This window comes from Thamnophis elegans, chromosome 3, assembly GCF_009769535.1.
Source record: "Thamnophis elegans isolate rThaEle1 chromosome 3, rThaEle1.pri, whole genome shotgun sequence".
In the NCBI taxonomy this organism is placed as follows: Eukaryota; Metazoa; Chordata; class Lepidosauria; order Squamata; family Colubridae; genus Thamnophis; species Thamnophis elegans.
The window spans coordinates 28,207,993-28,223,396 of record NC_045543.1 but is presented as its reverse complement, the minus strand read 5'-3'; the positions used below and the strand labels follow the sequence as shown (position 1 = coordinate 28,223,396).

General features: G+C 39.2%; 1 protein-coding gene across 3 annotated transcripts in view; it reads left to right on the top strand.

Annotated features, from left to right (window-relative positions):
- Nucleotides 1-15,404, top strand: part of EHBP1 (EH domain binding protein 1) — a 255,357-nt gene that overhangs the window by 49,009 nt on the left and 190,944 nt on the right. For all 3 annotated transcript variants that reach the window (XM_032212780.1, XM_032212778.1, XM_032212779.1), the window contains exon 5: nucleotides 1,025-1,078. In XM_032212780.1, coding sequence (XP_032068671.1) covers nucleotides 1,025-1,078 — 54 coding nt within the window. The remainder of the gene's footprint in view (nucleotides 1-1,024; nucleotides 1,079-15,404) is intronic.

Here is a 15,404-nt window from a genome sequence, read left to right as displayed (position 1 = left end):
ACTCTTAAAGGAGGCACATGAATCATCTCAACCTCCTGGACTTTCATTAGGTTTTTTTTTAGCAAAAACCAGGAGCTACCCCCACTTTTATTCAAATTTTTAGAAATTGGCATCTCTCTCTCTGTCTCTCTCTTTCTCTATCTATCTATCTATCTATCTATCTATCTATCTATCTATCTATCTATCTAACTAACTAACTAACTATCTATCTCCCCTCCGTCCCCTCTCCTTCTCCCTCCCTCCCTCCTCTCTCTCTCCCCCCTCCCTCTCCTCTCCCCCCTCTGTCTTCCACCCTCTCTCTCTGTATGTGTACTCAAATCTATCACTCATATTGATTTTGAAGCTTAGTTTAGTCCTCTTATGTGCTGATTTACAACATGGATATTCATTAGTAATGATGACATGCAACATATAGTTTTCTAAATAAGTGGGGGGGAGAAAGAGTATAAATGAAAATTACCTTTCAAAAGAAAAGGTCTTTAGAACTGCTGGAACAATACTATGTAATAAGAAAAACTCAATCTCTACACCTGTGTTCCATTTTCCTTGTTTAAAAATCAATAAATCTTGAAAGATTTTGTACATAGTTGATTAAAAAAGCAATCTGTAGTCAAAGACCAAAAGAAAAGCAATGATACAATATAACGCTGTAAGACAAGGTGTGAAACTAACATATTAAACAGACACAAAAGTCTTCCTGGTTTCTTCTTGGCTGGTAAAAAACATACCAGCTACTTTTCAGTCCAGTATATGATTCTATTAAACCTCCCCCAACCTGTACTCAGTGGTACTTTACCACTAAGTGGTTAAGTGCTATGCTTTGGCAAATGCACCCCTATCTAGAGAATATTTGGAAGATACAAAAGAGAATAAGATGAAGTGAAAATTGCTGCTAAAGAGGACAATAGGTTCAGACTTTAGCTCTGTCATCCTCTAGATCCAAATCCAGGGTTCATCTGTTTATTTTCTACCATAGATTTATTGGGTTCAGAAAGGAATTTAACGTTGTATTCCTACCTTTCAGGATCCCCATGCAGAAGAATTTGAAGACAAAGAGTGGACATTTGTTATAGAAAACGTAAGTGACAAAATGATGTTTTGCTTTGGATTTTAGCTTGATATTGGAGCCATTTCCCAGCTATCAGGAAACTCCTTTCTTGCCCTTTGTGCAGGGAGGAAAGAAAAGGCAATCTGCTGTTTGTACCTCCTTGCACTTCTAACACAAATATGGGTCCTTTTCAAACTGATTGACTTACATTTAAGTCAATTGCTTTATTGGTCAATTGGATTTTCTTAGATGCTGAATCACTACAAAGTCTCTCTCTTTTTTTGCAACATCTGTTGTTTGTTTGTTCATTGGATTTATATGCCGCCCTTCTCCCAAAGGACTCAGGGCAGCGTTAACATCTGGAGTTAACACATAATATAGGTAATAGCAAAAGATAGCAATTTTGGTTTATTTTAATTGAAACATATGTAGTTGCAATTAAAGCAAAACATCACTACAAAATGCAGAAGCATTCCCTCTTCCTCCAACATTATCTTCAAATAAAGTTTGAGAAAAGTTGGGAAATCCTTCTTAAGGTTGATAGCGCCACACAGTGGCCAGAAAAGAAATAATCATTTAAGAAAAATGGTTTGGAATAGTGTTTTTCAAATTTGATAATTTTAAAATATCTGGATTTCAACTGCCAGAATTCCTTAGCCAGCATGCTGGGCACATTGCAGTATATGCATCTTAAAGTATATTATGGATGTGTGAAGTGGAAGGAGATGTGGCCAGGGGCTAAATGTGGAACAAATCATAAATTGCTGATGTATATTTCCATATTAATCTGAAGTGAAAAAACGAAATCAACTACAGGTAGTCCTTGACTAGTTCATTTAGTGACTGTTAAGGTTACAATGGCACTTGAAAAATGTGAGTTATAACCATTTTTCACCATTACGACCTTTGCAGCATCCCCATGATCATATGATCAAAATTCAGATGCTTGGCAAATAGTTCATATTTATGACTGTTGCCATACCCCAAGGGCTGTGATGGCGAACCTATGGCATGCGTGCTACAGGTGGCACGCGGAGCCATTTGTCAGGGCACGTGAGGCGTTCCCTTGTCAGTTGGCTAGCGCTCATGCCTTCTTTTGAGGCCATTTTTCGCCCTCCAGAGGCTTCCTTGAAGCCTCCGGAACACAAAAAACCGGCCCTACGGGCAAACCGGAAATAACCAGAAGTCACTTCTGATTTGCTTGTAGAGTCAGTTTTTGCCCTCAGGAGCCTTCGGGGAAACCTCCTGAAAGCCCCTGAAGGTTCCGGAGGGCTAAAACCGGCCCTATGAGCAAACCAGAAGTTCATTCCTGAATTTCCAGTTTGCCCGTAGGACCAGTTTTTCTCACTCCAGAGGACAGGGGAGGCTGTTTTCAAGCCTCTGGAGACTGGGGAGGGTGAAAAAAGCATGCCAAAAAGAGGGGGGGCACTGGTCGTGCACGCATGCATGCTGGGTTAGTGCGCATAGCATTAGGGGTGTGGCATGTCCACGTATGACCCCTCTGCACTCCCCCCGCTTTTGGCACTTGAGCCAAAAAAGGTTCACCATCACTGTCCTAGGGTCATATGATCACCTTTTGTGACCTTCTGACAAGCAAAGTCAATGGGGAAGCCAGATTCAGTTAACAACTGGGTTACTAACTCAATCAACTGCAGTGGTTCATTAACAACTGTAATAAGAAAGGTCGTAAAATGGGGCAAAATGCACATAACAAGTGTCTTACTTAACCACAGAAATGTTGGACTCAATTGTAGTCGTAGGTCAAGGACTACCTATAGATTCCAATATTTGATCATGAGCATATTTTACAAGAAAAACATCAGGAATTGCTTTTGAAATTGTGAACCTCTCTGCTGGATTATTGCTTTATATGGAAAGACAAAAACCAGATATTCAATCTGGATTTTTAAAAAGTGATGTCTTTTACTGAGTATAGAAAAGTCTTTGATTATATCTATAGAGTCATACTACGGAAGGTCTTTAGAATAATATCATCCCAGAACAGTGACGTGCAGTCAGGGGAGGCAGGGAAGGCAGGGCCTCACCACTGTCATCATGAAAAGGAAAAAAAATGAAAAGGAAAAAGGCTGAGATAGATGCTGCCAGAGTCACAGTGGATGACTCTGCTTAGTGCGTAACTGTTTAAAAAAGCCTCTAAAAAAGTGCCCTCTACAGGAGGAGGCGGGAGAACCACGTGCCTCATTTAGTCTATCTTTATGATCATTCGAGCAGAGTTAAGCAAGGGTTAGAAGCCGAAAAATTCCTTATGTAGATGAGGCACTTGGTTCTCTTGCCTCCTCCTGTAGAGGGCATTTTTTTTAGAGGCTTTTTTAAACAGTTAAGCAGAGTCATCCATTGGGGACTCTGGCAGCAGCTAACCCAGCCTGACCTCAGCAGCTCTTGCCTTTTTCCTTTTACATTTTTACATTTTCATCATGGCAGACAAGAGCAGAGTTGAAATTCTCTATGAAACAGCTGGAAAAGGTATGTGGATCGGAGGGAGGGGGAGGAATTCAAAATTAATGTAATTTGTAAATAATTGTATTATTGTAAGTAATATGTGTGTGTCTGTGTTGTGTGTGTGTGTGTTTTACCCGCCTCTGCTGGCGCGCGGGCTGGCACTTTTTTTTATGTCGGATATAGCGGCAGGGCTTTTGGACATAGCAGCAGGCCAGGGCTTTTGGACATAGCGGCTGGGCGGCTTTTGCCTCTAGCGCCGGGGTGGCAGGGCGGCTTTTGTTCCATCCAGCATTGATTCTTTGAAGCTTTCCATAGGTCCTCTCTGCTTTTAAAGTCTTCCGTTGGTCTAAGGAAGTTTTTCCTCTATGGCGGACACAGCTCCAGGGCGTCCAAAAGCCTCTATGACGGACACAGCACCAGGGCTTTTGGACATCCAAAAGCCCCGGCGCTGTGTCCACCATTGGAGGCGGGACGCATTCCGTCTCTATGGCAGACATAGCGCCGTAGCGGCCAAAAGCCTCTTTCTTGACAGTGGACAAAAGCTGCTTTCTTTCTTTTTGCCTCACCAGCCATAAACCTCACCGAACGTCACTGTCCCAGAACATCTCATTGTTGGGCTGTTGGGCTGTTGGGCTGAGCTCTGAGCTCGGCAATTTAGTTGCAAATGTTTCATCACAAATTTTTCACACAATCCGTCTCATTGTCCTTGTGAACACAGCTCAGGAAGCCACTGTCTGGACAGGATGTAGCAGGAAAGGGAAGGGAAAGATTGGAAAGGGAAAGGGAAAGGGAAAGGAAAGGAGTGAGACAAGGCTGTATAATTTATCTTTACAGGTAGCCCTTAGTTAACAATAATTTTGACCATTCAAAGTTATAATGGCACTGAACGAGGAGACTTGCAACCAATCTGCAAAGTTGCGGTTATCACAGCATTGTGTGATTGGCACTTGTCAACAGACTTGCAATTGAGATCATTGCAGCATCCCATGATGACGTTGATTGCCATTTGCAATCTTCACTGTTAGCTTCTGACAAGCAAAATCAATTGGAAGCCAGCAAAAAGTCACAAATGGCAATCCTGGGATCTCACATCTAATAACCACATAGAATTTGGCTAGCAACTGCAATTGGAATTGTTAGAACTACCATTATAAGCCCTGTCATGTTTTCCCATCCTAATTATGGTTGTTAACCAAGGACTACTTGTTTCAACATACTGTATATGCTGAATATATTTTGAGGGAGACTGATTTGGAAGAAATGAACATGGTTTTAAAGCTGTAGGAAGAAATAGCCTGGTTGCTCACTGTATATAAACAAACTGGTTATATAACAAGGTTATTTGAAACTATGACTGACACCATGTAGATACATACTACTATGTAATGGCAAAGATTTTATAATAAATGCTTTCTTTTTGTATCATATGCAAGTCTTTAAATAAGAAATTCAGGGAATTTACTTATAGTTAAAAGCATCAGCTATTTGATTTTTGTACTTACCGTATTTTTCAGAGTATAAGACGCACCAAGGTTTTGAAGAGGGAATTTTTTAAAAAAAGTAGGTAGGTAGATAGAGGGAGGGAGAGAGAGGGAAAGGGAGAGGGAGGGAGAGAGAGAGAAAAATACAGTAGGGAGGGAGAGAGTGAGTAGGTAGGTAGATGGAGAGAGAGAGATACAGTAGGTAGGTAGGAAGAGAGAGAGAAGTAGGTAGGTAGGTACGTAGGTAGGTAGATAGAGGGAGAGGGATGGAGGGGGAGAGAGAGAGAGAGAGAGAGAAATACAGTAGGGAGGGAGGGAGGTAGATGTTTCCAGGTGTATTTATCCATGTACTGGAGAAGAAAATAGCTGACAATCTGCAGCACCTAAGACTTTGTTTCTGCTGGCACAGCACTTGATCAATCTAATTCTCATCAATCACTCTAACTAAAGAGCTTTCGGAAAGGGGGGGGGAGTTTTTGCACTTTGCCAACCTCCCTAAAACGGCCCGTTTTTTGTGACATAGCCTTGGGGGGGGCTTGCAGAGTGCTCCTGGAGAAGTGGGAGAGGGGCAAAAACTAGCAAAAAATCGCCCTTTTTTCATCAAAAAAATTATATGCATAGCCTTAGGGAGGCTTATAGTGTGCTGCTGGGGTGAGTAAAATTTCTGCCCTCTCCATCCCCCAGGAGTTCTCTGAAAGCCTCCATAAGACTCTGCACAGCCATTTTGGTGAAGGGGCCGGGGCTTCGGGAGGCAAAAAATGCTGTATTCGATTTATAAGATGCACCCAGATTTTCAGCCTTTTTTTTTTTTTGAGGAAAAAGGGTGCGTCTTGTACTCCAAAAAATACGGTATCTATTCTCCCATGACATTAACTTTTTTAAAAGCTTGTTTTCTCCTCACCCCAGAATTAAATACCTGCATTTAACATATTTAGAGTATGTCACTTTCAGACATGTCTTCCCAACTAATTTTCCTGTCATATTCTTTTGTGTGTTTTTCTAGGATCTGTGAATGGTTGCCTAAGTTGCCTATTCTATATACAGGTGAAACTCGAAAAATTAGAATATCGTGCAAAAGTTCATTTATTTCAGTAATGCAACTTAAAAGGTGAAACTAATATATGAGATAGACTCATTACATGCAAAGCAAGATATTTCAAGACGTGATTTGTCATAATTGTGATGATTATGGCGTACAGCTCATGAAACCCCAAATCCACCATCTCCGAAAATTAGAATATTACATGCAATCAATAAAACAAGGATTGTACATAGAACAATATCGAACCTCTGAAAAGTATAAGCATGCATATGTACTCAGTACTTGGTTTGGGCCCCTTTTGCAACAATTACTGCCTCAATGCAGCGTGGCATGGAAGCTATCAGCCTGTGGCACTGCTGAGGTGTTATAGAAGACCAGGATGCTTCAATAGCGGCCTTCAGCTCTTCTGCATTGTTCGGTCTCATGTCTCTCATTTTTCTCTTGGCAATGCCCTATAGATTCTCCATGGGGTTCAAGTCAGGTGAGTTTGCTGGCCAATCAAGCACAGAAATCCCATGGTCATTGAACCAGGTTTTGGTGCTTTTGGCAGTGTGGGTAGGTGCCAAGTCCTGCTGGAAAATGAAGTGAGCATCCCCATAAAGCTCGTCTGCGGAAGGAAGCATGAAGTGTTCCAAAATCTCCTGGTAGATGGCTGCGTTGACCCTGGACTTAATGAAGCACAGTGGACCAACACAAGCAGATGACATGGCTCCCCAAATCAACACAGACTGTGGAAACTTTACACTGGACTTCAAGCATCTTGCAATGTGTGCCTCTCCATTCTTCCTCCATACTCTGGGTCCTTGGTTTCCAAATAAGATGCAAAAGTTGCTCTCATCAAAAAAGAGGACTTTGGACCACTGAGCAACAGACTAGGTCTGTTTTTCTTTAGCCCAGGTAAGACGCTTCTGACGTTGTTTGTTGTTCAGGAGCGGCTTGACAAGAGGAATACGACATTTGAAGTCCATGTCCAGGATCCGTCTGTGTGTGGTGGCTCTTGATGCACTGACTCCAGCCTCAGTCCACTCCTTGTGAAAGTCCCTAACACTTTTGAATGGCCTTTTCCTGACAATCCTCTCCAGGCTGCGGTCATCCCTGCTGCTTGTGCACCTTTTTCTTCCACACTTTTCCCTTCCACATAACTTTCTATTAATGTGCTTTGATACAGCACTTTGGAAACATCCAACTTCTTTTGCAATTACCTTTTGAGGCTTTCCCTCCTTATAGAAGGTGTCAATGATGGTTTTCTGCACAACTATCAGGTCAGCAGTCTTTCCCATGATTGTGATTCCTACTGAACCAGACTGAGAGACCATTTTAAGGCTCAAGAACCCTTTGCAGGTGTTATGGCTTAATTAGCTGATTAGAGTGGGACATTTTGAGCCTAGAATATTGCACCTTTTCACAATATTCTAATTTTCTGAGATGGTGGATTTGGGCTTTTCATGAGCTGTAAGCCATAATCATCACAATTATGACAAATCACGGCTTGAACTATCTTGCTTTGCATGTAATGAGTCTGTCTCATATATTAGTTTCACCTTTTAAATTGCATTACTGAAATAAATGAACTTTTGCATGAATTCTAATTTTTCGAGTTTCACCTGTATAATTCAAAATTAAATGCTTTTTGTCAGCTATCACATTCTTGTTCTGATTTAAATTCAGTAGAAAATCAGAAAAGTGTATACATAACATTTGCTTACTGTACAATAAATGTTTAGCATTTTATTCTAGTTCCAAAACCTTAGAATGTTGGTCTTCAGAACAAATCTTGCATCATATCTTTTTGGACTGGTGGATTTGGGATTTTTGAACTTTTTAGGAGGGGAATGTCAAAAAGTATTATTTTGGATGTTTCAGTGGCTGGACTTGACCTTTCACATATTATATATCTTTTCTTTCCTCCTAAATTTTGTGGATGGGCAGAAAATGCAAAGAATGCCAACCTGGAGACATCTATCCCATAATATTCTAACATAACTTTGAAAAGTTGATGGATGTAAACTCAGAACCATTGAAACATTATAACATCTAGAATACAGTGTTCAAATTGTTCAGTCAACGTACAAGAAAGTTGCTAAAGAATTAGAGAGTATAGAGAAGAGCAACAAGGATGATGTAAAATCCTATGAAAAATGGTGAAAAGGAACTATGTATGTTTAGCCTAAGGAACAGAAAGCTAAGAGGAGACATGATAGTTTTCCAGTGCTGGAAGGGCTATTACAGGAAGAGAGTATGGATTTATTCTCCATAGTGCAAGAACTAGTGAGTAAAAGCTTTACAGAGAAAAATCCAGATGCAAAATAAAGAGGAATTTTCTGACCATTTTTAAGCTGTTAAGCAACAGAATGCATCTTGCTTCCTGAAGTTGTGGGTGATTCATATTTAGAGCTTTTCAAAGAAACTTTAGACAAACATTTGTCTTGGATGGCCCTTCCTGGACAGGAGATTGAACTAGGAGACTTCCAGGCCCCTCCTAGCCTTAAGATTGTATGAAAGGCAAGACTGCTGAAAAGGCAGAGAAATGTCCTTCATTTTATAACTCCCCACCGCCCTCCAAACATAGCATCTAAATTGAAATGAGTTTGATGACACACAATTTCTGCAATTATTTCTGATTCTCCATGGTAAAATACAATCTATCTTCCAAATTGCTAGACCCAATTTGCTTAGATATTTTTTTCACCCTTGCTTCCTGCTAGCTGCCTTCCAATCTCTTGTTTCCCATAGAGGGGAGTGTATTGGGTGAGATAGCTGACCAGAGCTGATATCAATGATAGTTTTTGCCAGCTGGAAAGAGGAAACTGCTAAATGGAGACAGAATTCTGGAAATAAACCTCTAATACTACATTAGGAATGTTTAAAACCAGCAGCGTATTTCAGCAATTCCTAGCATATGTTTATTCATAGAAAATCAGCAGTAAAATATACTCACCAGAACATGCCAGAGACTTGAATCTCCATGAGGTCTTTTTCTCTTTCCAACATCAAATATCAAAACAGAGTTCTGGTAATTGTTTTACAGTGGGGTTCTAATCATACTCCAGATGTAAGTGAGCTGTCTAATGCTCCTTTTAATAAAAAGTATGTTCTTTTTTTAAAAAAAGATGGTTCAATTTGCTATATTCTTTTGCATGTGTATATGATGTTTCCTTTTGATAGTGAGCACATTTTTGTATTTAAAATGATGCTTGCTGGGATAGCATTATGTTAGTCAAATCTCATTTCACCGTAGGCGCCGGGGGGGGAGGGGGGTGGACAATGGCCAGATGTAGTTGCAACCACATACTGTCTGATTTTCAGCAAAGGGAAAGACCATACGAAACCCTGTTAAAAAATGAAGAAAACAAAATGCCAATACATAGTCATTAAATGGGAGGGGGAGAGGATTTGACAGATGGTGGCTCCCTTATGAGAGGGTTTAAGATTTCATTTAAGATACTGCCTCTAAGGTAGTGTTTTGCATAACATTTGGATCAAAAGTGTTACAAACTGCACTAAAATATTTATGGGGAAGTAAAGTCGATACAAGTAAAATGCTTGCTTTTGATGCCAATTTTCTACTGTATATATTATCATAGACTAAGAGCTGGTCTGCATCTTTGGAGTTGGTGTTGATAAGTATCATCACACTTGCATTAAGTGGTAGAAGTCTTTTCCACTGTTGAGTTTGATGCTTTTAAGGCTTGTTATTTATCATGGTTATTGCTTTGTTCGGATGTGGTTGAATAAGTAGGACATGTCTGTTGGTTGCTGCCCATAGTATAGTGTGAGAAAAAGGACTCGTGTGTCCCCTGCATCCTTAACAAGTAAAATACATTTTTCAAAGTAATCTTTGACATTTTAAAACCTTTTTTGAAGTTTTTCCCTTATTATGAGAATTTTTTTGTCTATTTCTTCACAATTTTAAGGGAAATTGAAACTCAGCTGATCTGTCATCATATACTTAATAATGATTAAATTTACGTCTGTTTCTTCTCATTAAAATCAAAAGTGTCTCTTTCATGACTTATTTTGGCATAATAGCAATAGCATTTACACTTATATACTGCTTCACGGTGCTTTACAACCCTATCTAAGGGGTTTACGGAGTCGGTGAGACTCGAACTGCCAAACTGCTGGCAGCTGACAATCAGCAGAAGTAGCTTGCCGTACTGCATTCTAACCAGTGCACCACAGGGCTCTTTATCATAATGATAAAGTGATGGCTTATACCTGAACTCATGGCTTCTCTTCTCCCCTAGAATGGATCAGAATCTTTTGCTTCTGTTTTCAGTTTACCACAAATATTAAATATTAAACTGGTCAGTCTTAATTATGATTTAACTGAGAAAACCTTATAGATCATTATTTGGTGTTTGCTTATAGCCAACTTCTTGAAACACGTTGCTTGAGGTTCACAATGGCCCAGATATAATTCAAAACTTTATGATTGGTTAAAAACAGTGATTGTCTGAAATAATTAGCCCTCTCTTATTAGCATATATTTATCTTTGCAGACCAGGAAAAAACTAGCAAAGCTCCAGAACTCTCAGAAGTAGGATGACTTATTTCTATGGGAGGCTTTAAAAAAAACCTTTGTTGTTCTATTAGTATTTGAACTTGTTTCTGAAGTATTTGCAGGAGTAGGTGGAGGGAATGGGTGGGATCTTTTCTCTCTTAAGAAACAAAGATTCCCCCTCCCCATTTCTTCTTTCCTCCCTCCCTCCTTCCTCATTCCTTTCTTCTTCTCTCCCTCCTTCTTCTTTCCTCCCTCCCCTTCCCTCCTTCCTTCTTTTGTTCCCTCCTCTGTCCTTCCTGAAACAACCAATGGGTCATAGATTATCTAATGAGTTCCTAAATGTCCCACTTAAAAAAATACTTTTTGACCCAAACTAAAAAGCTAACCTTGCCAGTTACAGTATAGAAGATCTACTGCAGGGGTTTGTGTGTGTCTAGCCCAAGCTGTTCTAAATAGCAATAGCACTTAGATTTATATACTGCTTCACAGTGCAATCCCAGTTGTGCATTGAATAAACCCAAATAATAAACCATTGAATAAAACCACAGTTTTTGTGCTGGTCTTGTACTGGGATGGGTTTGCTTATTAATCATGTTATTAAACTGGTAAATATTCCTGAGTAATCTTTAGCATTGGTCATCTGAAAGGGACTTTCATTGAGCTTGTAATTTTGGAGGGGGGGTATATTTTTTGCAAAGAACCTGTGCAGCCAGTCATACAAATCACAAAGCATATACAGCAAAAACTTGAAACACAAAGGTACAGATGATTCCCGATGTTATCCTAAAGGTCAATAATCACAGAAATCATATCAGTGGAAGAAGCTGTTTAGGCTGTCAAATCCAATCCCATGCTTGTTGTTTAAAGTAGGAGATAACTGTAAGCTCCTTCCCTAATACTGCTAGGGAAAATGCCTTAATGCAGTTAGTGCTGTCAGATTCAACTTCAGGGTGTCTTTACTGTTTATTCCATCAATCCCACTAAATACATTTTTGCAAAGCTGTTTAATACATGTTTCATAATAGTAAAGCTTCTCTTACAAGCATTTTGATTTTAGAGTATACAAACCAAAGTAAAGCTCTTTTATTAAACACTTGTAAAATGAAAATAAAGCTCTCTCTGAGTATTGTAAATTTATGGCCCAAAGTTTACTTACTCCTTTGTATAGAAGGGAAGAGAGAAACAATTTCATATCATGCATGATACTAGGAAATTCCTTGATTGCTGAAGTAGAAACATGTATTGTTTTTATCAAATCAACCTTTTTAATTTCCTTTGGTGCTGCCCATTTCAATTGTATCTGCCTTTTTGCTATCAAACTATCTTTCTCCTTGCTTATATTTATATTTCAGTTGCACATGACATCTTTGATCATTTTTTTCCTCCAGCAGAACATCCGTTACCAAAATTTCTTTAGGGACAGTATCCTTAAATACTTCAACTTGACTTTGTTCAATTATGTAGTATAAATAGCAATAAAGCTAATCAATGCTTGCCTAATCAAACTGGACACAAACGTTTTATCAAATATATCAGAAATGGAGCACCTAGACTGACAGTGTCTGGGATCAGAAGCTCAACAGAGTCAAAATCAGTTCCTATTTGAATGAAAGACTTCCATGAAATATCAAAATATCAACTGGAAATATCACAGCTCAACTAACAAGTGAGAAAATCATCCCAGAAAAATGAATAATAAAGCTGTTTTGTTCTAGATATGTCTGTGAAGAAAACAATCTGGATGTCTCTAGGTCTAGGAAGTCACCAGGAATGAAGCTTCAATTGAAGGAGACTTTTACCTTGATTGTGTTTGCATTAATTCTCAGAACAATCATTGTTGTATCTGAAACAATTTGGAGTGAATTGTAGTGGACTTTCACCTTATTTCTGCTAAATTATGTGGACCTTGCTTTTCGTGGTGGGGGAGGGGATGAAATAAGGATAATCTCATTAAAATGCAGAGCTGTCTTTTGGGGAATTTTTCCAGGTCTTAATGGGTTGAGATATTTTTGAGCAAAGGGAATTTTATTCAGATTGCCCTGAATTTTGAATTTTCCTCCATTGTGCCACTTGATTTCTGCAGTTATTGGAAGCTTGTTTTGAAATGTAACAACTTCATGATGAGTTTCTCTTGGATTGTACCATAACTGTTGTCAGAACAAGGATTTTGATCTGCTTTAGGAGAGAAGCATGCATATTTGCTTTGGGAAAAACTAGCCTTGCCTTCTAGATCACGGCTAAGTGATTTCACCATTACTAAATGATGATTATATCCTATGGTTATGGGTGCCTATTCCAGCTATAACTAAATTAATATGGAGAGGCATTTGTGCCAGAATGACTATCATCATCATCTCCTAAGGTTCATTTTGGATTGAGGCAGTGAATAAATAACATACATTAGATACAAGATAATGAGTTAAGAAGAATAAATGGCAGGGTGAGTGCAACAAATGCATATTGGAAGAAAATGCAACAATTGCACATCCACATTGTTGGGTATAGTATTCTGTATTGTTTGAAACAGTATGGCTTTATTGTCTCAAAGCAGGACACCAGACTGGAGAAGAACTGGTTTCAACCTGTGAATGGAAATTTAGAATTCCACCCTGATGGCAAGATATTAATGGAATATAATCTATATAGCAGTGCCCAAGTGACAATGATAATCTCTTGCTGATTTTTATAAGTTGGCTGGGGGTTTTTGTGCACCCAAGCTTTCTGACAACTGTAAAAGTCTACAGTTTTTAGAGCAAACTAACCAGGCCTTGCTTCTTTGAAGGAGGAGAATTGATTTGGCTTCTTTCACAGCATTCTTCTGATGTTATTCTTCTGATTGTCAAGGAGGCCATACTCATGCCGCAACCTTCTGGGAAACAGGCTGACACTGTGGAGACATCTAGTTTTATAGGGTGCTATGAAGGTGTTCTGGGGACCATACCTGAACAAGCAGGAAAGGGAGAGAAAACCCCACCCACTCACTTATTCTTGGCAAGGTAATTCATGCCTTCAGCAACAAACTGTGCTTAACTGAAGCAACGGCTTAAAGAGTTAGTGAGAGAGGATTTGCAAAAGTCAAGTCGACTTTTCTTTAGGAAGGCTTATTCTTGATCCTTTTCAGCAATACTGTATTCCAATTATTTTTCTGGAATAGGTGGTTAGATACCTGTCTTATTCATGCTAATTTATGCCATCTCTTTTATAGACATAATTGTACAACAGTGGGATCAGGAACAAAGCTGTGAGCAAACTTACATTTCCTCTTGTGCCTCATTTCCTCATTCTGCTCACTTTCTGCCCCTTTGGCCTATGGATACAAATCACTCTGGATTCTCACATAGCAAACCATGTTTTGTTTTGTTTTGTTATAGTTTCTTGAAAGTTTTTTAAATTGGCTGCATTCATACAATATTCTAAGCCAGAACTACAACAATAAAGAAAGTGTTTTTACTACAAACTAAATATTAAAAATTTGAAAGGAGTTAGAATCCCCCATCTCTCCCCCCCCCCTCTCCCCCTGCTCATAAACAACTAGTATTATTATTTAGTATTGGAGCAACTAGTGATGGAGGGAAAATAGAGGATTGTAATATTTATCTAGAATAGCCATTATATATTGTTCAATAATAAGCCTTGCCTGAGTTTTAAAATACCTGAACTGATAATGGTATTGATAATCACTAACTTTACATAAATTATATCCAGTGAATTTCTACTGGTAATTATATAAGATGGTTATTATTAAACTGACCATGAGTAGAAGAACTATTAATGCAGGCATCCTCAAACTACAGCCTGGGGGCTGGATACGGCCTGCCAATGCAAGTATCTAGCCCATGGAGTGGTGGGATGAAAAGCTGCTGCCAGCTTGTAAAGTAGTGTGTTAAAAGTGCTTTGAAAGTGCTTTAAAAACAGCCTTTTCACAGCCATGTGATCCAGGGCCAGTGGGTGAGTAGGGAAGGGGCTGCTTTTAAAGTAGAGCTTTAAAAGTGGGTGGGGGAACATGTCTCCACGTGTCTAGCTTTTTCAAAATCAGCTGAAGCTGGCTAACACTAATTCAAATGCAACCACAGTATAATGCCTGAAGGAGAATTTACCCACTGCTTTGATTCTTTCCACATATAAAGTACATCCACCAAATTGGTTGCTGAACAATTTTGGTAGATATTCATGTGTGTATATACACATGTACAAGTTTGGCAAAAAACAAATCAGTTTGTGAATTCTCCATGCTTAAAACACCTTTAGCCTGTAATCCCAAATAAGCAGGCCCACACGTCCCATTGGATTAGTGGTATATTTATGTTGGTTAAAATTGTTCTTCATTTTAAATATTGTACTATTTCATGTTTTTCTGCACTACAAATAAAGATATATGCAGTGTCATAGAAATTTGTTCATTTTTTTTCATACTATAGTCCGTCCCCCAACAGTTTAGGGACCTTTATCCCTCCTTAATTCACCATTGGAGGCTGTGTGTGTGTGTCTGTGTGTGTGTCTGTGTGTGTGTGTGTGTGTTGATTCTCACCTGCTTCCAATGTCTCTCAATGCCCATCTTGGGGGTTTTAGTTGCAGTCTTAATTGGTGCAGTTCTCAATCTGGTTTATTGTGTGGTCATCTGAAATAGATGATCCGGAGTTATTTTGATGGAACGCTGGTTTGTTTTATTCTTTTTTTAATGGCCTATTTTAAGGAGCCTGAAGCTGCTGTTTTAATGAAGTTAGGCAAGTGGCAAGAATGTTTGTGCTCTTTTTCCCTTTGGGGGCGGGGTGGTGGTCCTTAAGTAAATAGATTCCTTGGGTTGAGCAAGTACAGCAAGGACAAAGGCAAAATGGACTGCTAAATTGGCCACACCCACCTAGTCACATG